Below are 18,537 nucleotides of genomic sequence, written 5' to 3'. Positions count from 1 at the left end.
TGAATTAGAGATATTATGACTCTAGAAATAGATATCATGCGATTTGTTCTTTTATATTAAATCTCCGATACAATTTCCTAACGTGTCTGATACAACCTATCACAAAAATGAAAGTATATTGATAAATATAAAAAAACATGTTAAATATGATAATTAAGCTCCAAAATCTTGCTATTTATGAATTTTTTAAAAATAAATAAAAAACAAACTATTAATTCAAAATTGAACTTTATATTGCTTATACAAATTTGAAAAACTAATGCAAACTTATTTGGTAAAATTTGAAATATGTAATCTTCCAAACTTTTCGTAATCCAAACGCCGACTACTATTTTCACACCCCAAATTGCTTACAAATACAATTTCACACCAACCTTCGCCGTGAAACTCGTCGAAATCTACCCAAAATTCGCCTGAGATTTTTTTGGGTTATCGAAACCGGTTGAAAAAGATAAGTTTAAGGGATTAGAAGGAGGCGATTGCTGTGAAAATTTGAAGATGGGGAAGAAAAGGAAGTCTCTAGCATCGAGCCTTGATGAGGTGGATCGAACCATGTATTCGACTTTCTGTAGCGCTGCTAATTCCCTTTCTCAGCTTTATACTCAGGCTATGAACCAACAGAAGCTTTCCTTCCTCTCCGGTGAACGCCATGGAATGGTAATTTTTAGTTTTTTAATTTTCCGTTTTTGATATGTTATAAAAATTTGTTCTTTGTTGGCTGTATAGTTTTATGTTTGATTTTCGGTATCTGGGTAAAGTTTTTTTTGTTGTTTAGTTTGGAATTTGAACTGAGGTTCGGGAAGTATTGTTGGTATGGATAAGGTATGAGGGTAGTTGTATGATGAAAGGCAGTAGAAAAATAGGTCTTACTATGTGGATTTCTACCGTCAATACCGACTAGTTTGGTATCCGGGTCAGCTTTCGTGCACCGTAAACTAATTTCATGGGATAGCTGACACCTTCCACCAACTTTATCCACCAAGGCTAGGACAGATGGGAAGAATTACCTAGTGTTTTTGTTTCCGATGGGATTGAACTTGAGACCTTATGGCTCTCAATAACTTCATTGACCACTAGGCCACACCCTTGGGTGCAGTTTGGATTGAGGCATAGTTTTTTTTTTGATCTTTTTCATTGTCGAGGATTGGGTCATCGTCGATTCACTTCCAAGGAATAGTCTTTTTCCCTACTTTGTGTAGTTTTGAAATGCTTAACTCTGTCTATGTGAGTTTTGTTAAGTAGAGCAGGTCCAAAGTAAAGGAGGAGAGTTGTGGTACTATGAAAAATAAGTCACTATGAGGATTATAGTCAATACCAACTAGTTTGCTCTGAGGCATAGGTGTTTTTTTCTCCAAGAATTGAGTCATAGTTGATTGATTATTGTATGGAGTTGGAGCTTTGCATTCTTTTTTCTTTTGATTTTTGGTGAACCCTATCCCCAAAATCTTCTAGGAGGAACCAAGTAGTGATTTTTCCAATTTGTTCCCTTGGTGACTGGAACCATCAACCTCATTGTGCATTTACATTCCTACATGGTGAAGCATGGGGTTTAGCAAATTATTGATTAATTTAAGAATGATTTTAGCTGCTTATGCCATTAACAGGTCAATAATTGAGTATTACTGTGCAGTGTGCACACAAGCTAAAATCATTCAAACTATTAATGTGTGCTCAAACAGCTCGAGCACCACCATCATAAAAGAGAAGGCGAAAGAAGTAGGAACAAGTTGCATTCTGCGCTAAAGTTCAAACCGTACGCTTCAAGTCATTAACATAAGAAGTAAGGAATTCTTATGCAGTTAGCTGCCAAAGGAGATTCAGTTTTGATATTCTTATGAAAGGATAAAATATGTTTTACTGTATATAGGAATCATATTGGACACAGTGAGTTTGCCTCTCCAAAAATAGTAACGGTTTGAGCTTAATTTCTGCTTTTTTTTCTTTTCAACTATAGTTTTCGTAACTTTATATGAACAAAGCTGCTTCTTTTTTTAAAAAAGAATTTTTAGATTTGGACAAAAAAAGTAAAGTAAAGCAGGGATTGTGTGTATTGGCGTTGTGCTATTATAAATGCGCTTTGCTTGAAAGTGTTCTCTGCAAAATTGATTTTTTGGGGAAGATGGGCAGTTGTGTTTCATCTGTTCACTGGAAATTTCAACAATCATTTTCCCCACATTTTTGTTTTCAATTACCATTTTTTTTCTCAAAAAAATAGTAGGATTCATATTGGAAAGTGGAACAGGGATTTAGTTTTGGGGAGAGGTGTGGAAGAACAATTCTAGAATAAGCATTCCCACAGAACTTGAAGTAGTGATTAGCAGGATGCTATGGCGAGATAGCCTTATCCAAGGCTACTGGTCATTGGAGGAAATTGAGGAATTTCTTCGCAGGTGTATGAGTGGCCTACAGGAGATTTTCTGTGATGGGGATAGAAAGGAGGCAGGGAAGAAGTATGGGATACCAAAGGCACCTGAGGAAGAGCTTTATTTGATTGGTTTGTGGTGTAAAATGCAATATTAGCAGCATATAATTCAAGGAAAAGAAGATTGCAGTGAGTAAGTATAGCTTGTGTATAGAATTGGAGAAAACACATACCGTAATCTGATGCATTGCATAGTCACTCCCAGTGTTATCAAAGGTGAAAAGTGCAAAAAAGCTCTAAGGTTCATTGGGGCTTTAAGCGAAAACCGCAAATAAAGCATGAGCTTTAATGAAAAAAGGCGTAAAGGGAGAACAAAAATACAAATATATATGTTTAGTCCAAAACTAATAATTATAAACATGAATGACAAATATATGAACAAAGAAATTGAAAAAAATTTATGATAATGTAAAATATCAATTTCTTAGTGTCGCCTCTTCAACAAAGGCTCATTGGCAAGGATAAGTATGTCTTAGAACCTTGATGACGACCCTAAAACGCACATAAAGCGACGCGAAGCGAAGCGCTCAACACGTTTTGAGCCCCGGTTTAAGGCTTAAGCACGTCTTTGACAAACATTGGTCACTCCATAGCTTTGAAATCTCGCACTTCCTCTTTTTTCTTTTGGATTGGTTATAGATCGATAATGTGAAGCAGAGACCAAAGACCATCACTAGTTGGAGATTATAGAGGATTCAACATGGAGAATAAGGCTATCCGAAGAAGAATGCCTTCTTCTTTTTTCTTTGACAATTGGAATTTAGAGGGTCAGGAGATTATTGCATAATAGAGAGAGCATTCCCCATGTGTAAATGTTGTTTATCTTGATTGACAAGTGTGGTTGAGCCACTCACACCCTTTGTAAGTACTTTTGATGCTGAATTGGTATGTAATCAATGAAACAATTGTGACTGTTAAAAAGAAACAAAAGGTCTATGGATCTTGATTGGACTGTGCACATGTGAATTATTTCTTGATACTTAATATGTAGTTATGGTTACACTAGCTTGTGCCTGCAAGTATTTGGTTTATAAGCATAGACTTTAAGGCTTCTAGATGTTTTTCTTGGAAGACTTCCATTCCATTTCAAAAAATGTTTTTTCTTGGAAGACATGCTGTGATATTTAATGTTAAATTATTCTACTTCTGTTTGTCAGGATTCTATTTTTTGATGAATCCTTGCATATTGTCCTTTTGATGGTGTTTATGATAACTAATCTCACATTGTTTCAATAGGAAAAACTGTATCAATGGATCTTGAGGCAACAAGAGGGTGGATCCAGAGTAACAACTGTTGACATAATGAACTACCTTCAGGTTTATTTTCTATTATCTCAATTATGTAGCCACCTTTTTTCATGGTTGATATGTTTGATTTTCCTTTCGTGTTGATACTATGGAGCTTTGACTTCTTAGCATAGAGCAGACGAGTTCCTTATCTCCTTAAAAGGTCAATATACTCTTGAAAGCTTGATCTAGATCTTTTCTAGTCCACGAATTACCACATGATCCCTTTCCCACCAAATAAAGGGAAAAGGAATCACGGAGTCTCAATTCTGTATCTCTTTTTCGGCCAATTGGAAAATTGGCACTGTCACAAACTCTCAAATTGCTCTTTTGAGGGTAGTAATGTAGATTACTGACAAAAAGAACAGAACTTAATTTTGTATGTTAATCAACATTTTCATCTTGAAATCCCAGAAATAATAATCAGTAGTATGTTTGTTTGGTTTTTGAAGAAGATTATGTTTGTTTGGTTTGAGGAAGTTGTAATCTCAATTTTACTATTATGGAGAATGTCCAAATCTGACTTTTTTAAATTTTCTTTGGAAGATTTAAAGAACAACAATTTGGAATTGACGAATGGATTCAAATTTATTAAAGAAGTACAGGTATTAAAGAGCATGAGATTTTAGGTATTACCCCTTTTACCCAAAGATTCTCTGGATCTGGTTATCCAAAATTAGTGCTGCAGCTACAGATACAGTTGAGTCTTTTTGAGTTTTGTTGCAAATGCCTAATTACTTCTAGGAGAGAGTGAGAAACCATGGCTCCTCTGTAGTTTTTTTGTGTGCAATCATTTGAGGTAGACACCATTAGAGATTCAAAGAATGCTGGCAGTATGTTGTTGAAACAATTGGCTTTATTTTTCAGTGAGTGAATGGATCACAGTTCACAAGAACTAAGACACTATGGATGATAATGTGATTGTCTTTCATTGGTGGCTCTAGTGTCTCCGCCAACTTTCAAACTCAAGATTACAGACTAGATTGTATCCATAAAAGGGACTTCTATTTGGATTTACTCTTATCTGTTATTTTAGCTTTAAGTTTTTCTGCAGTGAAACAACAAATTAATCTTTCTCACTGATCAAACAAAAGCAACAAATTAATCTTGCTCATACTCAATTTGAGGACCATCTATTTATTTTCTTGCCTGGACAGACATTTTACTTCTCTGTCATGGTTGAAATAGGTGCTCTTTACGGAACTGTAATTTACTGGGAACCTTCTGCCTTCCTTTTTGAGATGTAAGACATTTTCAGTGGCAATGAGAATTGATGTTTGGTTTTAGTGATATTCTTTTTAGTTTCTTGCAGGAAGCTTACAGAAGTCTTTGTGGATGATAACTAGCAGGAACAGATTTTTAGCTTAATCTCGTTAAATTTGTTATGCTTAAAGTCTGGAGAAATCACCCTTCAAGGTGGTCCAGTGGTTTGAGCTTGGAACTTCCATGTTGGAGGTCTCAAGTTCGAAACCCCTTGCCAGCGAAAGCAAGGGGTTTGCCTTTTGGGTCGAGCTCATCACACCGGGCTTGCCTAGTGACCACCTCTCCTATGTGGTTTGTGAGCTATTGCATAGGACCGGAAGTTTTACCCTATGCGCACCCAAAGGGTAACGGCTGTGGGTTTCCCTTGTCATAAAAAAAGGGTCTCAAGAAATCATCACTTTTTGTCCCAGATGAAAAATCTTTTAAAATTAAAATTTAAGTGACAACGCTTTTAGATGGTTCTCTATTACCAACCGCAATAGGTGTTTCTCAAGCAAAATCATGATTGATGAAGTTAACATTAAAACGAGTCTGGAACAATGTGCTTGAGAAATGTGAAATGAAGTTAGCAAGATGGAAATCAGAATATCTCTCTAGGGGTGGTAGGCTGACCTTGATTAATTCTGGTCTTGATTCACTACCAACCTTTATGATGTCAGTGTTCCCAATCCCCAAAAGGGTAATCACTAGGTTGGATAAAATCAAAAGAAAATTTCTCTAGCAAGGAATCAGTAAGAGAAAAGGCTACAACCTGGTTAAATGGGATGCTGTAATAGTGGGAAGGAAGGATGGAGGTCTGGGAATAAAGAACTTGATTAATTAGAGCAAACCCCTTAGGATGAAATGGCCGTGGAAGTTCAATAATGAAGAACAATCCTACTTGAAGGAAGTCATTAAGGCGAAATATGCAGAGGAAGACAACTGCATGACCAAAGAGGTGACTACACCATATGGGGTTAGTTTATGGAGATCCATTAGATCTTTATGGTCTGAGTTTAAGGCTAACACAAAGATCAAAATGGGGAATGGAGAGAAAACAGAATTTTGGAAGGATGTTTGGAATGAGGCAGGTAGGCGAGAGGTTTTGTATTCTGATATATATTCACTAGTATCTCACCAACAGAAGACCATAGTAGATCACTAGACTCCTCAAGGGTGGAACTTCATCTTTAGAAGACAATTAAATGATCGGGAGATTCAAAGGGTAGCAGATTTTTTCAACACCATCGAGCAATTTAATGGACTGGAAAGGGGTCAAGACATTTTGTAGTGGAAAGGCAGTTTTAAGGTGGGTTGTGCATACAACTAGCTGAACCACCCCAATCAGCCTCAAAATCACTGGCCATGGAGAGGAATCTGGAAGTCAAAAATACCACTCAAAGTGGCATGTTTTGTCTGTTTTTAGCCAAAGAAGTTGTACTGACTCAAGACAACTTAAAGAGGAATGGGATACCATTATGTTCTAGATGTTTCTTTTTTGGGGAAACTGCTGAGGCAGTTAAACATCTTTTTCTACACAGTAAGATCACTGGCCATCTATGGAGGTTATTCCTGAGTCTTAAGGGTATGTCATGGACCATGCCTCCCAAGATCACATAAGCAATGTAGAGTTGGGAGGAAGCAGGAAAGCAATCCAAGAACAGAGACAAATGGAGAATTGTCTCAGCTAGTATATGGACTATGGTGGGAAAAATGGAAGTAAATGAATTCTAGAGCTTTTGATAGTATAGAGAATAGTGTGCAAAAAGACTTTTGAGACTTGTAGTCTTAAATATGCCTAGAATTTGTGTCTATATAAATAATCTCATTAAGGGTAAATTAGGCATTTTAAAGATAAATTTGTTTCCAAGTATAAAATGGTTTCATTCTTTTTGGGACAGACTATCAAAGAAAGAGTGCCACATAAGTTGGGCGGAGGGAATATATTGAAATCTCCCCATGATGATGTGTTTTCAGTTTAAATGGCATTGATTATCTGGAATTTGATATTGATTTTTACACAGCACAATAATTTAATACCAAAAGAGATGTGAACGGCGATTAAATTACTCACCCATATGATTAATTTATTATTTTCTTCCACATTAGGCTTTGGGGGTTTGTGTCTGCAAGAATTTTGTTTAAATCTTGCGTGGATCTTGTAGCTGTTTTTTTTTGTGTGAATCCTGTTATCTCTCAAAGAATGCTTTAATTGAGATTAACTGATTACTGGATTATAGATTGCAAGAATCATTTTGATATATTTTATTTTGATTATTTCCGATTTATAGTGTGCCCATAATGATGATTTTTTCCTCCTCATTATAGTCCTAGAATCCAGGTATCTTCAGAGAAATTGAAAATTATTGGCTTTTTAGCTATACTTGATCTTCCTGTCCTGCACATGTTAATTTTTTTTTCCTCAAAGGCTTGACTGATTTATTGAAAAAGGGGTATTTCCTCTTAAAAGACAGCATCTCTCACTATGCAGATTGGATACATAGAAGTTCTTTTTCTTTAAAAAATTAAATTTGACTCAAATTTGTTCAAGTTCTTCCTACATAAAAACTTAACTTTGCGCAACTACCAAAAAATTCACCTCATGTATCTGGTTGAGGGAAAATTATTGAGAGAAAAAAAAGGAAACAAGGGGCAGAGATATGATGGAAGTGGCTCTTGACATGCTTAAATCTACCTTGGCTCAGCTTTTGGCCATTCATGGGGATCAAACTAGTGGAGATCTTTTTATATTGTAGATTGTTAATAAAAGCCCGTGTCCTGCTTTCTTTCAATGTGCACCGATGTTATGGAAGTTGGGTAGTAGTTTCTTTTAGTTGCTTATTTCACCATTCTGGTTGCCATTTTTTTTTACTAAGATTGATTGTACTTATAATGGATACGTCCAGTCCTTGTTTGATATTGACAGCTCTGTTTTGATGTGTCTAAATATGCATTTCTTTATCTTGTCAGTCTGAATTGGATTATAATGGAGAGGACCAGTCGATGTCGCCTAGGCCACCGCCTCAGCATTCCCAACCATTGCATTTCACAAACTCAGGCTTCCATGTCTCTCCAGGACCAGTTGGCGTTGCCGTTCCAGGACATGGCTTACGATCTGATCATGATCAGCAACCAAAGAACAATGTTTTCTCGAATGCTCTTTCAAGCCCTGTTCGCCGAAGCCTACAAAATTATCATATTGCTCAAGGGAGTCACTTTTCGAACAATGCTCAACCTCCCAACGCTACAAGAAACAACGAAACTAACTCCCAACACCAAAATAGAGATTCTAATGGTTATAACTCTGCCGATGCATCCATGGATATGCATTCTGATAGTCCAGGTCATGACTCTACCTATTGACGCCATAATGTTTTGGAAGCTGGCTTTTGGCATGCCAGAGTGGTCAGACTGCAAGCTGAGGTAAGTTGACGTCTATTGTCGTGCAAGTGTTAAAGGTGTAAAAATAGATTGTGAAGTTGGCTGCTTGATGATGAGACGAGAAGTGTCCAGACATCAATATCATTATGCAAATGCTCATCGATAAAATGCTCCTTCGATGAGCACCATACCTTTTGAATACACTCCTATTTTCAGACCAGCTAGTCTTGTTTTGGATCTTTTGTGATATTTTTCATTAGTTACCAAACTATGTGATCGATGTCGTGTTGTTGTTTGGTTGCTTGTGTTTCTGCTTTTCTACCAAAGTAGCAGAATGCAATATTTCTTAGACCAATTTGCCAATGATTCTACAAGTTATGCCAGTGTAAACAGAGATATTTCGAAGTGAAAATAGAGCATAATTTATGCTACTCTTATGTTCATCTTTGCTTGAATCATTGTCATTGTTGGTCTATTCATTCATGAACACTTACTAGGATTTAAGTAGCAAGCCATCTACATATACATATAATAATTAAATGTTTACTTATGTATCTGAAAATGACTTGCAACTTGCATCCTATAGTGTAATTCCATTAGAGTGTAACTTTACTTTCATAAAAAATGGCCATTTACTTAGCGAGAAAAAGAGTGCGGCGACTAAGTGAAATGTAGGGTTTTGAGAAATAAATGAAGGAGAGTGAGGCTTTTATAGATCACAAAAAGCTTCGAACATTTAGGAAATTTTAAATCTACCCCTCACAATTATATTAATTGACAATTAATCCCTCTTTATTTTTTTTTGACTAAACACATATATAACCCTTTAAATTTAGTATTTAGTGTAAACTTGATACTTCAACTTTTAAAATATTATTTAGATACAAATATAAATAATATATTTATATCACACACACATACACACACAATTAGCCTCCTCGATATGATAAATCATGTATTTTATACGTAGCTTATACTAGTGAATTTACTAAGGAAATAATAAAAATACAAATATTTTATTATTTCCTAGTAAATTCACTAGTATTATAAGCTAAGTATAAAACACATGATTTGTCATGTCGAGGAGGCGCGCGCACACACGCACATGCACAATTAGCCTCCTCAACATGACAGATCATGTGTTTTATACTTAGCTTATACTAGTGAATTTACTAAGGAAATAATAAAATACAAATATAAAGGCAACACACACATACACACACATAATTAGCTTCCTCGACATGACAAATGATATGTTTTATACTTTGCTTATACTAGTGAGTTTACTAAGGAAATAATAAAATACAAATATATATAATTAGCTTCCTCGTTACTTTTTTGTCCCAATTTATGTGATAATATGAAAATTAAACAAAGAATTAACTTGTCTAATATACGTCTAAAATTTGTGTTGATATAAATAATATAATTAAGGATAAATCAGAAACTTTTTAGTTAAATTTATTTTTAATCTTAAAATGATTCCATTCCACTATTTCTAAAATTTACTAATAAAAATTGAGTGCCACTTAAATTGGAAAAAATCATACATTGAAATCTTCTTATAATGATGTGTTTTCAGTTTAAAAGGTATTGATTCTCAGAAATTTGATGTTGATTTTTACATGGCACAATAGTTTAATACCAAAAGAGATGTGAACGGTAATTAAATGCTCAGCCTTAGATTAATTTATTGTTTTCTTCCACATTAGGCTTTGGGGGCTTGTGATTTTTAGAATTTTGTTTAAAGCTTGAGTGATTCTCATCGTTAAGGTTAAAATAGATATTTTAAAATTAAATATATTGATCGCTTATTATATTTTCACTTATTCTATCTAGGTAGCAGAATGAATATTTCTATCATTCTTCAGGGTCTTATCCTCTCGAATTTTTGAAGTCTTCTCCTTTCTATTAAATCTAAAAAATAGAATAGAAAAGCATTTAGTAAATCATATTATATCGAAAGTTGGAAGCTTCAAAATGTAAAATTAAATTACTATTTTTATCCCTATAAAAAATAACATGTTATAACATATATAATTAATTAACTATTAAATAGTAACCATATCATATTATACTAATATATTTATATTAAACTACGTACTAATGCTAAATATATTAAAAGTGGAACGATATTAAGTCAAAAATTGAAAAATAAAAATATTCATACAAAATTGTTAGATATTTTTACCTTTTAAAAACTAAATTAGGCATTTTCAAAATCTATACTTTCATTTCTCCTTAAACTTATTTAACACACAATATATATATAGACATAAATAAGACTTTTATTGTTCAAAGTTCAATTAAGGCTTGTACCTATTGAACACTTTTGTTGTTCAAAATGAGTATCTATTAGGATTTAGGCACTTTCCGTTGACATGACAAAGAAGGTGCAATACACATATAGTTAGTGCATGGAGGGATATTTTAGCTTTTTATTTTATTTTTTTAGGATGAAAATTTTATTTTCCTTAATTTCATACTAAGAGTTGTATACTATATATTATTATTATAATCTCAAAATAAATGATTTCTATCTATTATTAATATGGCATGATTAATCAGAAGCACCAGAGTCGGAATTTAAAGTTTATTTATAATTCGAATTCACTATTAAATTCATAACTCTTCCTAATTAATGATTCACAATTACATATTTATCTTTTATAAATATATGATGTAAGTAAAAATTAGTTGGCTCCGCTCCTACTTTCAATTGAAAAAATAGCTTTTAGTAAATTATTTATACTTATTATTATTGTTATTATATATGTCCTATATCACATTTCGTGAATAACTATGTTGGAGAATGAATTTTAATATAGCGCCGAATAAACTACAACTCTATTCCCTACTCAAAAGCCGAAATCCACAGGAGTTGAAAGAAATCCCATGCTGAAAAAGATATACCTTCCCTATCACACTAGAATAACTAGCATAAGTCATCCTGAACATAGAAGAGAATTCAAGAGCAAAAAGGTCCAAAGTGAAATTCATTCATGAACACTTGCTAGGATTTAAGTAGCTAGTCATTTACAGATACATATTTATAAATAATAATTAAGTATTTAATTATATATCTGAAAATGACTTGCAACTTGCATCCTACAGTGTAATTTCATTAGAGTGTAGCTTTACTTTCATTAAAAATAATGTAACAAGTGATAGCTTTAACAAAAAATGAAAGATGCAATAGGGCACATGAAGGCCATTTACTTAGCGAGTAAAAGAGTGCGGCGACTAAGTGAAATGTAGGGTTTTGAGGATTAAAGGAAGAAGAGTGAGGCTTTTATAGATCACAAAAAGCTTCAAACTTTTAGGAAATTTTAAATCTACCCCTCACAATTATATTAATTGACAATTAATCCCCCTTTTTTTATTTACTAAACACATATATAAGCCTTTAAATTTAGTATTTATTGTCAACTTGATACTTCAACATTTTAGAGGATTATTTAGATACCTTTACATGATAAACATGTGTATTGTGAACATCTCACGATGATATGTCAAATCATGTGTTTTATACTTCGCTTATACTAGTAAATTTACTAAGGAAATAATAAAATACAAATATAAAGGCAACACACACGCACATACACGCATGATACTAAATGTAAAATATATAATTAATTAAATATTAAATAGTACCCATATCATATTATACTAATATTAATATGCGTATACTAAATACTAATGCTAAATATATTAAATGTGGAACGATGTTAAGTCAAAAGTTAAAAAACAAAAATATCTAGTTGTTAGAAACTTTTACCTTTTAAAATTAGGCATTGTTAAGATCTTTAATTTTTTATATTTATTTTCATTTCTCTCCTTCAACTTATTTAATACAATCTATATTTTATTTATCTATTTATTATTTATATTATAAAACCAGGCGTAAACAAAGTGATGTGACACCTCTCTATAATCAACATTCTTATATATCCTTTGGGTAAATAGTGAATTTGATTCTTGTGTTGTTATCTCATTCCAATTTTGTTCCTTGTATTATTTGTCTAAGCACATTAAACCCTTCAATTATTTAAAATGTCTCGATTGAAATATATTTATATATATTTATAAGGAACTGTATAAATATTAAACGTGACACCTTTAGAAACAATGAGCCTTATTGTGTCAGTGGTCAAAGCTCAAGTTATCACCTTAGGGATAGGGTTGCATGTTCGAGCCCTGCGTGGTACTCGAAAATTCAAAATTCTGAATCCCCCTCTTTGTTCAGTGGCAGATGTCCTGTACCACCTTTTGTGATTAACTATGTTGGAGAATAAATTTTAATATAGCACTAAATAAACTACAACTCTATTCAGTATCACATATTTAATCATTTCTTCCTCCACTACTCAATTGCAAGTGAGATCTGGAGCCTTTGGATATTTGTTTAGTATAAAAAGAAGTTTTACGGGTCGGGTACCGGGTCAAATCATAATTTTTTGGGTTGAAATGAATTGGGGATTTAACATTTTCTTTTTTGACTAAAAATCAAGTGTGATATCAATAAATTTAGCCAAATATATATTACTTTCCAACTTGAGTAAGCTCTTAAATAAAATAATAAAAGAAATGTGACTTTTATGATATAAAAGAAAGAAAGATATTTTTTTTGATTGAAATAGCAAATAGTAAGTTGCCTTTTTTATAATATAAAAGAAAAAAATATTTCTTTACCAAATATGCTATTGAATTTAATAGTTTATAAGTATTTTTAGATTTTTTAAAAAGTTAAAACTGATTCATATAATTTTATCGGCTTTGACAAATGATTAATAGATTTATGAATTTGTGATATAAAATTTTATTGACATGGACGATTAGTCCAGAATCTACAAATATTGATAGTATAAACTTGATCTCTATATATGAAATAATATTGCACCAACCTCGAAATAAGAGCTGGAATACTAAAAACAATTTAATCTTGATTCAGTTTCTTCATAGCATAAGAATGAGATGTTGTGAACTTACCACAATAGAACAAGAAGTTAGCATAGGTCATCCTAAACATGGAAGGAAATTCAAGAGCATCTATAGCAAAACCTTCTAAAGTGAAATATATTCGTGAACACTTGCTAGGATTTAAGTTGCTAGTCATCTGCAGGTACATTTTTAAAACAATAATTAAATGCTTACTTATGTATCTGAAAATGACTTGCAACTTGCATCCTACATGTTAAATCCAAAAAATGTAACTTTACTTCCATAAAAAATAACATAACAAGTGAAAACTTCAACAAAAAAAGATGAAAGATACTAAAGGCTTATGAATGCCATTCACATAGCTGAAAAAAAGAGCGAGGCGATCAGTGGCGGAGGCAGAAATTCTATCAAGGGGTTTAAAAAAATAATTAAATACGCTAATATTATCCATAAATAAACGGGTCGGGTCATATATGAACGGATTGATTAACAAACGGGTTGACAAAAAAAATCCTTAGTTCAAATAATTTCTTACTTACAACTTATCTTAAGAAACAAATTTAAAGTACATATCTATAAAATGATAATAAAGTAGCACAACTCATTCTAAAAGTTCTACAAGGTCTTCAATTCCTTTAGAATTCTCTTCAGCTCCTGAAAGTGCAAATGGAGAGCAAGCACAAATTTAACATTAGAAAGACTAACAAAAAACACAAATCAAAGCGAAAACACTATTTCTTCACAAAAATTCTTTTTGGCATAAAATGACTTCATTACATTACAAAACCACACAACCTTGAAGGAAGGTTAAGAAACCAAGCATGCAGATAAACCTATCAAAACATAGTTTTACATTTGAAAATGCAACTACATACATTTTTACAATTGTATTCTATGAGGTTTCATATCTTGAAATGTCTTAATAATAACATCATTAGAAATCTTATCAAATACATCTTTTTCTAAATAAGGCACCAAATAACCACTAAAAAAATCATCACTCATTTGACTCCGCAAGTCATTCTTGATAAACTTCATTGTCGAAAAAGCTCTTTCAACGGAGGTAGTGACAACTGGTAAAAGTAGAGCAAGTTTCACTAAGCGAAATACAAGAGGATAATTTGAATGTTTCTTTTTCTGAACTAATCTTTTGGAAAGATCACAAAGCCCATTTAGATCGGAGAACCTTTCATCAACATCACTAACATCAACAATGTAACTTGCAAGTTGATTCTCAAGAATACTCATATTGGATTCATCAAAGTCATCTGGATATACTTCAGTCATTCTCATTATTTTTTTGAAATAAGATTAACTGTGTATTCATAAAAGACTCATCATCAAATGATGATGATCATAGGTCACTTACAATCTCATCAGAGCATAAACAAAACCTACCCCTAGGGAGATTACAAATTGCCTATGAAATCTACAAAAAGTTCTATATCCCCCCTCATATCCTGTTTACACCAAAAGTATAAAAGACTAAAGCTATTCATCCTTATCTTCTCAATGTTGTTAGTCTTGCCCTTAACACATCTAGCATTCCTTTCTTTCCATACAGTCCACCAAATGCAAGCTGGTATTAACTCCCACCAGTCTTCAGTAGAGTGTCTTCTTCCTATCTCCTTCCAGCTGTCTAGCATACCCTTGGTGGTCTGTTGAATTGCCCAGCAAACACCAAGGATGCAAAAAAACATGTTCCAAAGATTGGTAGCTACCTTGCAGTGGAGGAACAGATGTCCATTGACTTCAACATCCTGATCACACATAAAACATCTTGAACAAATTTGTCTTCCTTTTTTATGAAGCACTTCATGTGTTAGGCATTCCCTTCTACACATGAACTAGGCAAACCATGATATCTTTAGAGGTATTTTTATCTTCCAAATTAATTTTCAAAGCCAAATTATGTTTCTTCTTTGACCACCATTGCTACTCCAGTAGCAAGACTTCACTGTGAACACTCATTTCTTCTGTAATTTCCATATAGGCTTGTCAGGCTCATTGGAGGTGCCTGATAAGGTATTTAGGATTTGAAGTAGAACAATGATTCTCTTTATCTCCCAATAATTAAGGGCTCTTCTAAATAAGAAATTCCATCCCTGAGGGCTCTACATCTGAGAAATTGTGTCATTTTTATGCTGACTGAGTATAACCAAATCTGGGAATAGAGTTGCAAGACACTCTTCTCCAATCCATAAATCATTCCAGAAGTCAATTTTCCTGCCATTTCCCACCTTAAGTGAGATGCTATCGTTGAACTGTGGCCATAGTCTTCTAATGGTCTTCCAAACACTAAACCCAAAAGTTCCCAGAACCTCCTCAGTAAACCAATGACTTTGTAGTCCATATTTGGCAATGATGACTCTCTTCCATAGTGCTATCTCTTCAGTGCAAAATCTCCATAATCATTTCTGTAGAAGGCATGAGTTCTGGAGGCTTAGCTTTTTTATATCCAGTCCCCCATGCTTCCTACTAAGAGTTACAATGTCCCACTTGACTAGCTTGTAACCTTTATTTTCTCTGTTTCCATTCCAAAGAAAAGATCTTCTAAGTTTGCTGATCTTTTTCTCAATGCTTTTTGGAATAGGGAAAAGACTCATCATGCAGGAGGGAAGAACATCTAGGATTGACTTGATCAGAGTCAATCTCCCTCCCAAAGAGAGGTAATGACTCTTCCACCTTGCAAGTTTCCTATTACATCTCTCCAAAACATCATTCCACACTTCTATGTCCTTGTTTTGTGCACCCAAAGGCATGCCCAAATACTTTATTGGTAGAGTAGCTATCTGACAGCCAAGATTGCTAGCTAGCTGTTCCATGTTGCTTACATGATTTACTAGATAGAGAAAAATCTTTTTCCAATTTACATGGAGCCCAGAAACACTTTCAAAAATAGGGAGAATAGCTCTGATGTGTCTGATTTGTGTCACTTAGGCTCACAGAAAATCAGAGAATTATCTGCAAAAAGTAAATGAGTAATCCCCACCTCATTTTCCATTCTCCCATGCAATATAGCTTTAAAACCTATTAACCATCCATTGATATTTGCTCTCCTAATCATGTGGTTGAGGCCTTCCATGGCTAGAATGAATAAGAAGGGTGAGAGATGATCCCCCTGCCTTAATCCTCTTTGAGATTGGAAGAAACCTTTAGAGTTGTCATTTATAATTAGTGAGAATTTAATAGTGGTGTGCAGAAACTTATCCAGTTTAGCCACTTCCTCCCAAAACCCATGTCCTTGAATATTTTTAACAGAAAAGACCAATTAACATGATTATAAGCCTTTTCTATATCCAGTTTATACAAGATACCAACCTTTTTTTGTTTGACTCTGGAGTCCAATTCATTAGCAATAAGTGAGACATCCATAATTTGCCTACCTTTTAAGAAAGCCATTTGGTGTACATCAACCAATCTCCCCATTACTGTCTTCAACCTCTTAGTGATTAGTTTGGAAATAATCTTATATACTCCCCCTATCAAGCTAATAGGTTTGAAATCTTTTAATTTCTTTGCCGCAACTTTTTTAGGAATCAATGCTATAAAGGTGGCATTAAAAGCTTTTTCAAATACTTCCTTTTGGTGAAAGTTGTGAATGGTCAACATCAGATCCTCCTTCAAAGTTTGGAAGAAACTCATTGTGAAGCCATCAGGACCTGGAGCTTTATCTCCATCATACTGTTTTAAGCATCCCAGGACCTCTTCCTCAGTAAAAAATCTTTGCATCCAGGTCTGTTCCTCCTGAGTGATAGTTGGACAATCCAGGAAATCAAATCTAGGTCTCCAGTTTTCAAATTCAGTGTAGTGCTTCCTATAAAATTCAATCATAGTGTTTATGATTTCTATAGGGTCTTCTACAATCTCTCCTTTGTCTATTTGCCTTTCAATGGTGTTGTTCCTCCTGCGTGAAGTTGTCATTCTTTGGAAGAATCTTGTAATATTATACCCTTGTTTCAGCCATAATACTCTGGATTTCTGTCTCCACCTTGATTCTTCATTTTTTGCCAACTCTTCCAACTCCACTACTATGGTAGCTCTTATCATCATTTCATCTTCAATCAAATCTCTTGTTACTTGTAACTCATCAATCTCAGCCAGTTCTTCCAGCCAGTTGTTCTTCTTGTTTGCTATCATCCTAAAGTTAGCTTTGCTCTATTGTTTGAGTTTTTCCTTGAGCATTTTTAGCTTAACATTGAGTCTGTAATTTGGACATCCTTCCACCAAGAAATTATTCCACCATACTTGAATTAGTTCAATGAAACCTTCCACCTTGAGCCACCAATTTTTGAATTTGAAGTTTGACCTTTTCTTCTCCCAATTTCCACACTCTAACATGACAGGGCAATGATCAGAGAGGACTCTAGGCAGTAACTTTTGCTTGATATTTTTGAATTTTTCTTCCAATTCTGTCATGACCCAAGCCTACACCCTGGACGTGACCGGTACTCGAAGACCATTTCTGGTCCCCAAGCGAAAAACTGATTCCAGCATACAAAACTTAAAAACTGAAATAAAAATCCATGAAACTGAAATATAAAACTTTAACTCAAATGAAATACTCTGAATATAAAAATAATAATCAACTCGCCATAAAATAGGCAACTTAAGTCTTTTAAACATTTAATAAAACAAATGAATAATACAGACTTCTCAACTATATTGACTATCTATGAAGCCTCTAACTGATAAAGATGAAAGTCGGGACAAGACCCACGACATCCTGACTAAACCGAAAGGTAAATGAAATCCTTCGAAAACAAGGAGGCTCACCATAGCTAACTCGAACTCTTAGACGTATCAACGAAGCTTTTGTTGATGATCCTGGATACCTGTGTCTACATCATGAGAAGATGCAGACCAAATGACTCAGTACGTGGAATGTACAAGCATGTAAGAGGAATTCTAAAGAATAAACATAAGCTTAAACCTTGATAAAAAGGAAACATACTTACCTCTTCTCAAACTTTCTCAACTCAAGGAATACTCAAGAATACTCAAAACTACTCAAACTACTCAACTCAGAAGTATTCAAGGATAAGATACTCAACACAGAGATTACATACTCAACTCAAGGATAGATACTCAACTCAAAGATTAGATACTCAACTCAAAGAAAGGATACTCAACTCAAGGATACTCAACTCAAGATACTCAACTCAATATAAAGCAACAATAAGAGATGCAATATATAGAAAACTTTTTAAAATAGTAGAAACAACTTAGTTCGTTAAAGAAAGTGCGATAACAAACTCAACTTT

At 33.7% G+C, this 18,537-nt stretch overlaps 1 protein-coding gene across 1 annotated transcript; it reads left to right on the top strand.

Annotated features, from left to right (window-relative positions):
* Positions 1–262: 262 nt before the first annotated feature.
* LOC102606378 (uncharacterized) lies at positions 263–8,769 on the top strand. The gene is made up of 3 exons (XM_006361552.2): positions 263–657; positions 3,659–3,739; positions 7,922–8,769. Exons 1-3 carry the CDS (start codon positions 499–501, stop codon positions 8,312–8,314), a joined length of 633 nt encoding a protein of 210 aa, XP_006361614.1. The 5' UTR covers positions 263–498; the 3' UTR covers positions 8,315–8,769.
* The last annotated feature ends 9,768 nt before the right edge of the window (positions 8,770–18,537 follow it).

The sequence above is a fragment of the Solanum tuberosum genome, unplaced genomic scaffold (assembly GCF_000226075.1).
Source record: "Solanum tuberosum cultivar DM 1-3 516 R44 unplaced genomic scaffold, SolTub_3.0 scf00352, whole genome shotgun sequence".
Lineage (NCBI taxonomy): Eukaryota > Viridiplantae > Streptophyta > Magnoliopsida > Solanales > Solanaceae > Solanum > Solanum tuberosum.
The sequence above is the reverse complement of the archived record's forward strand: the minus strand, read 5'-3'. Positions and strand labels throughout refer to the sequence as shown.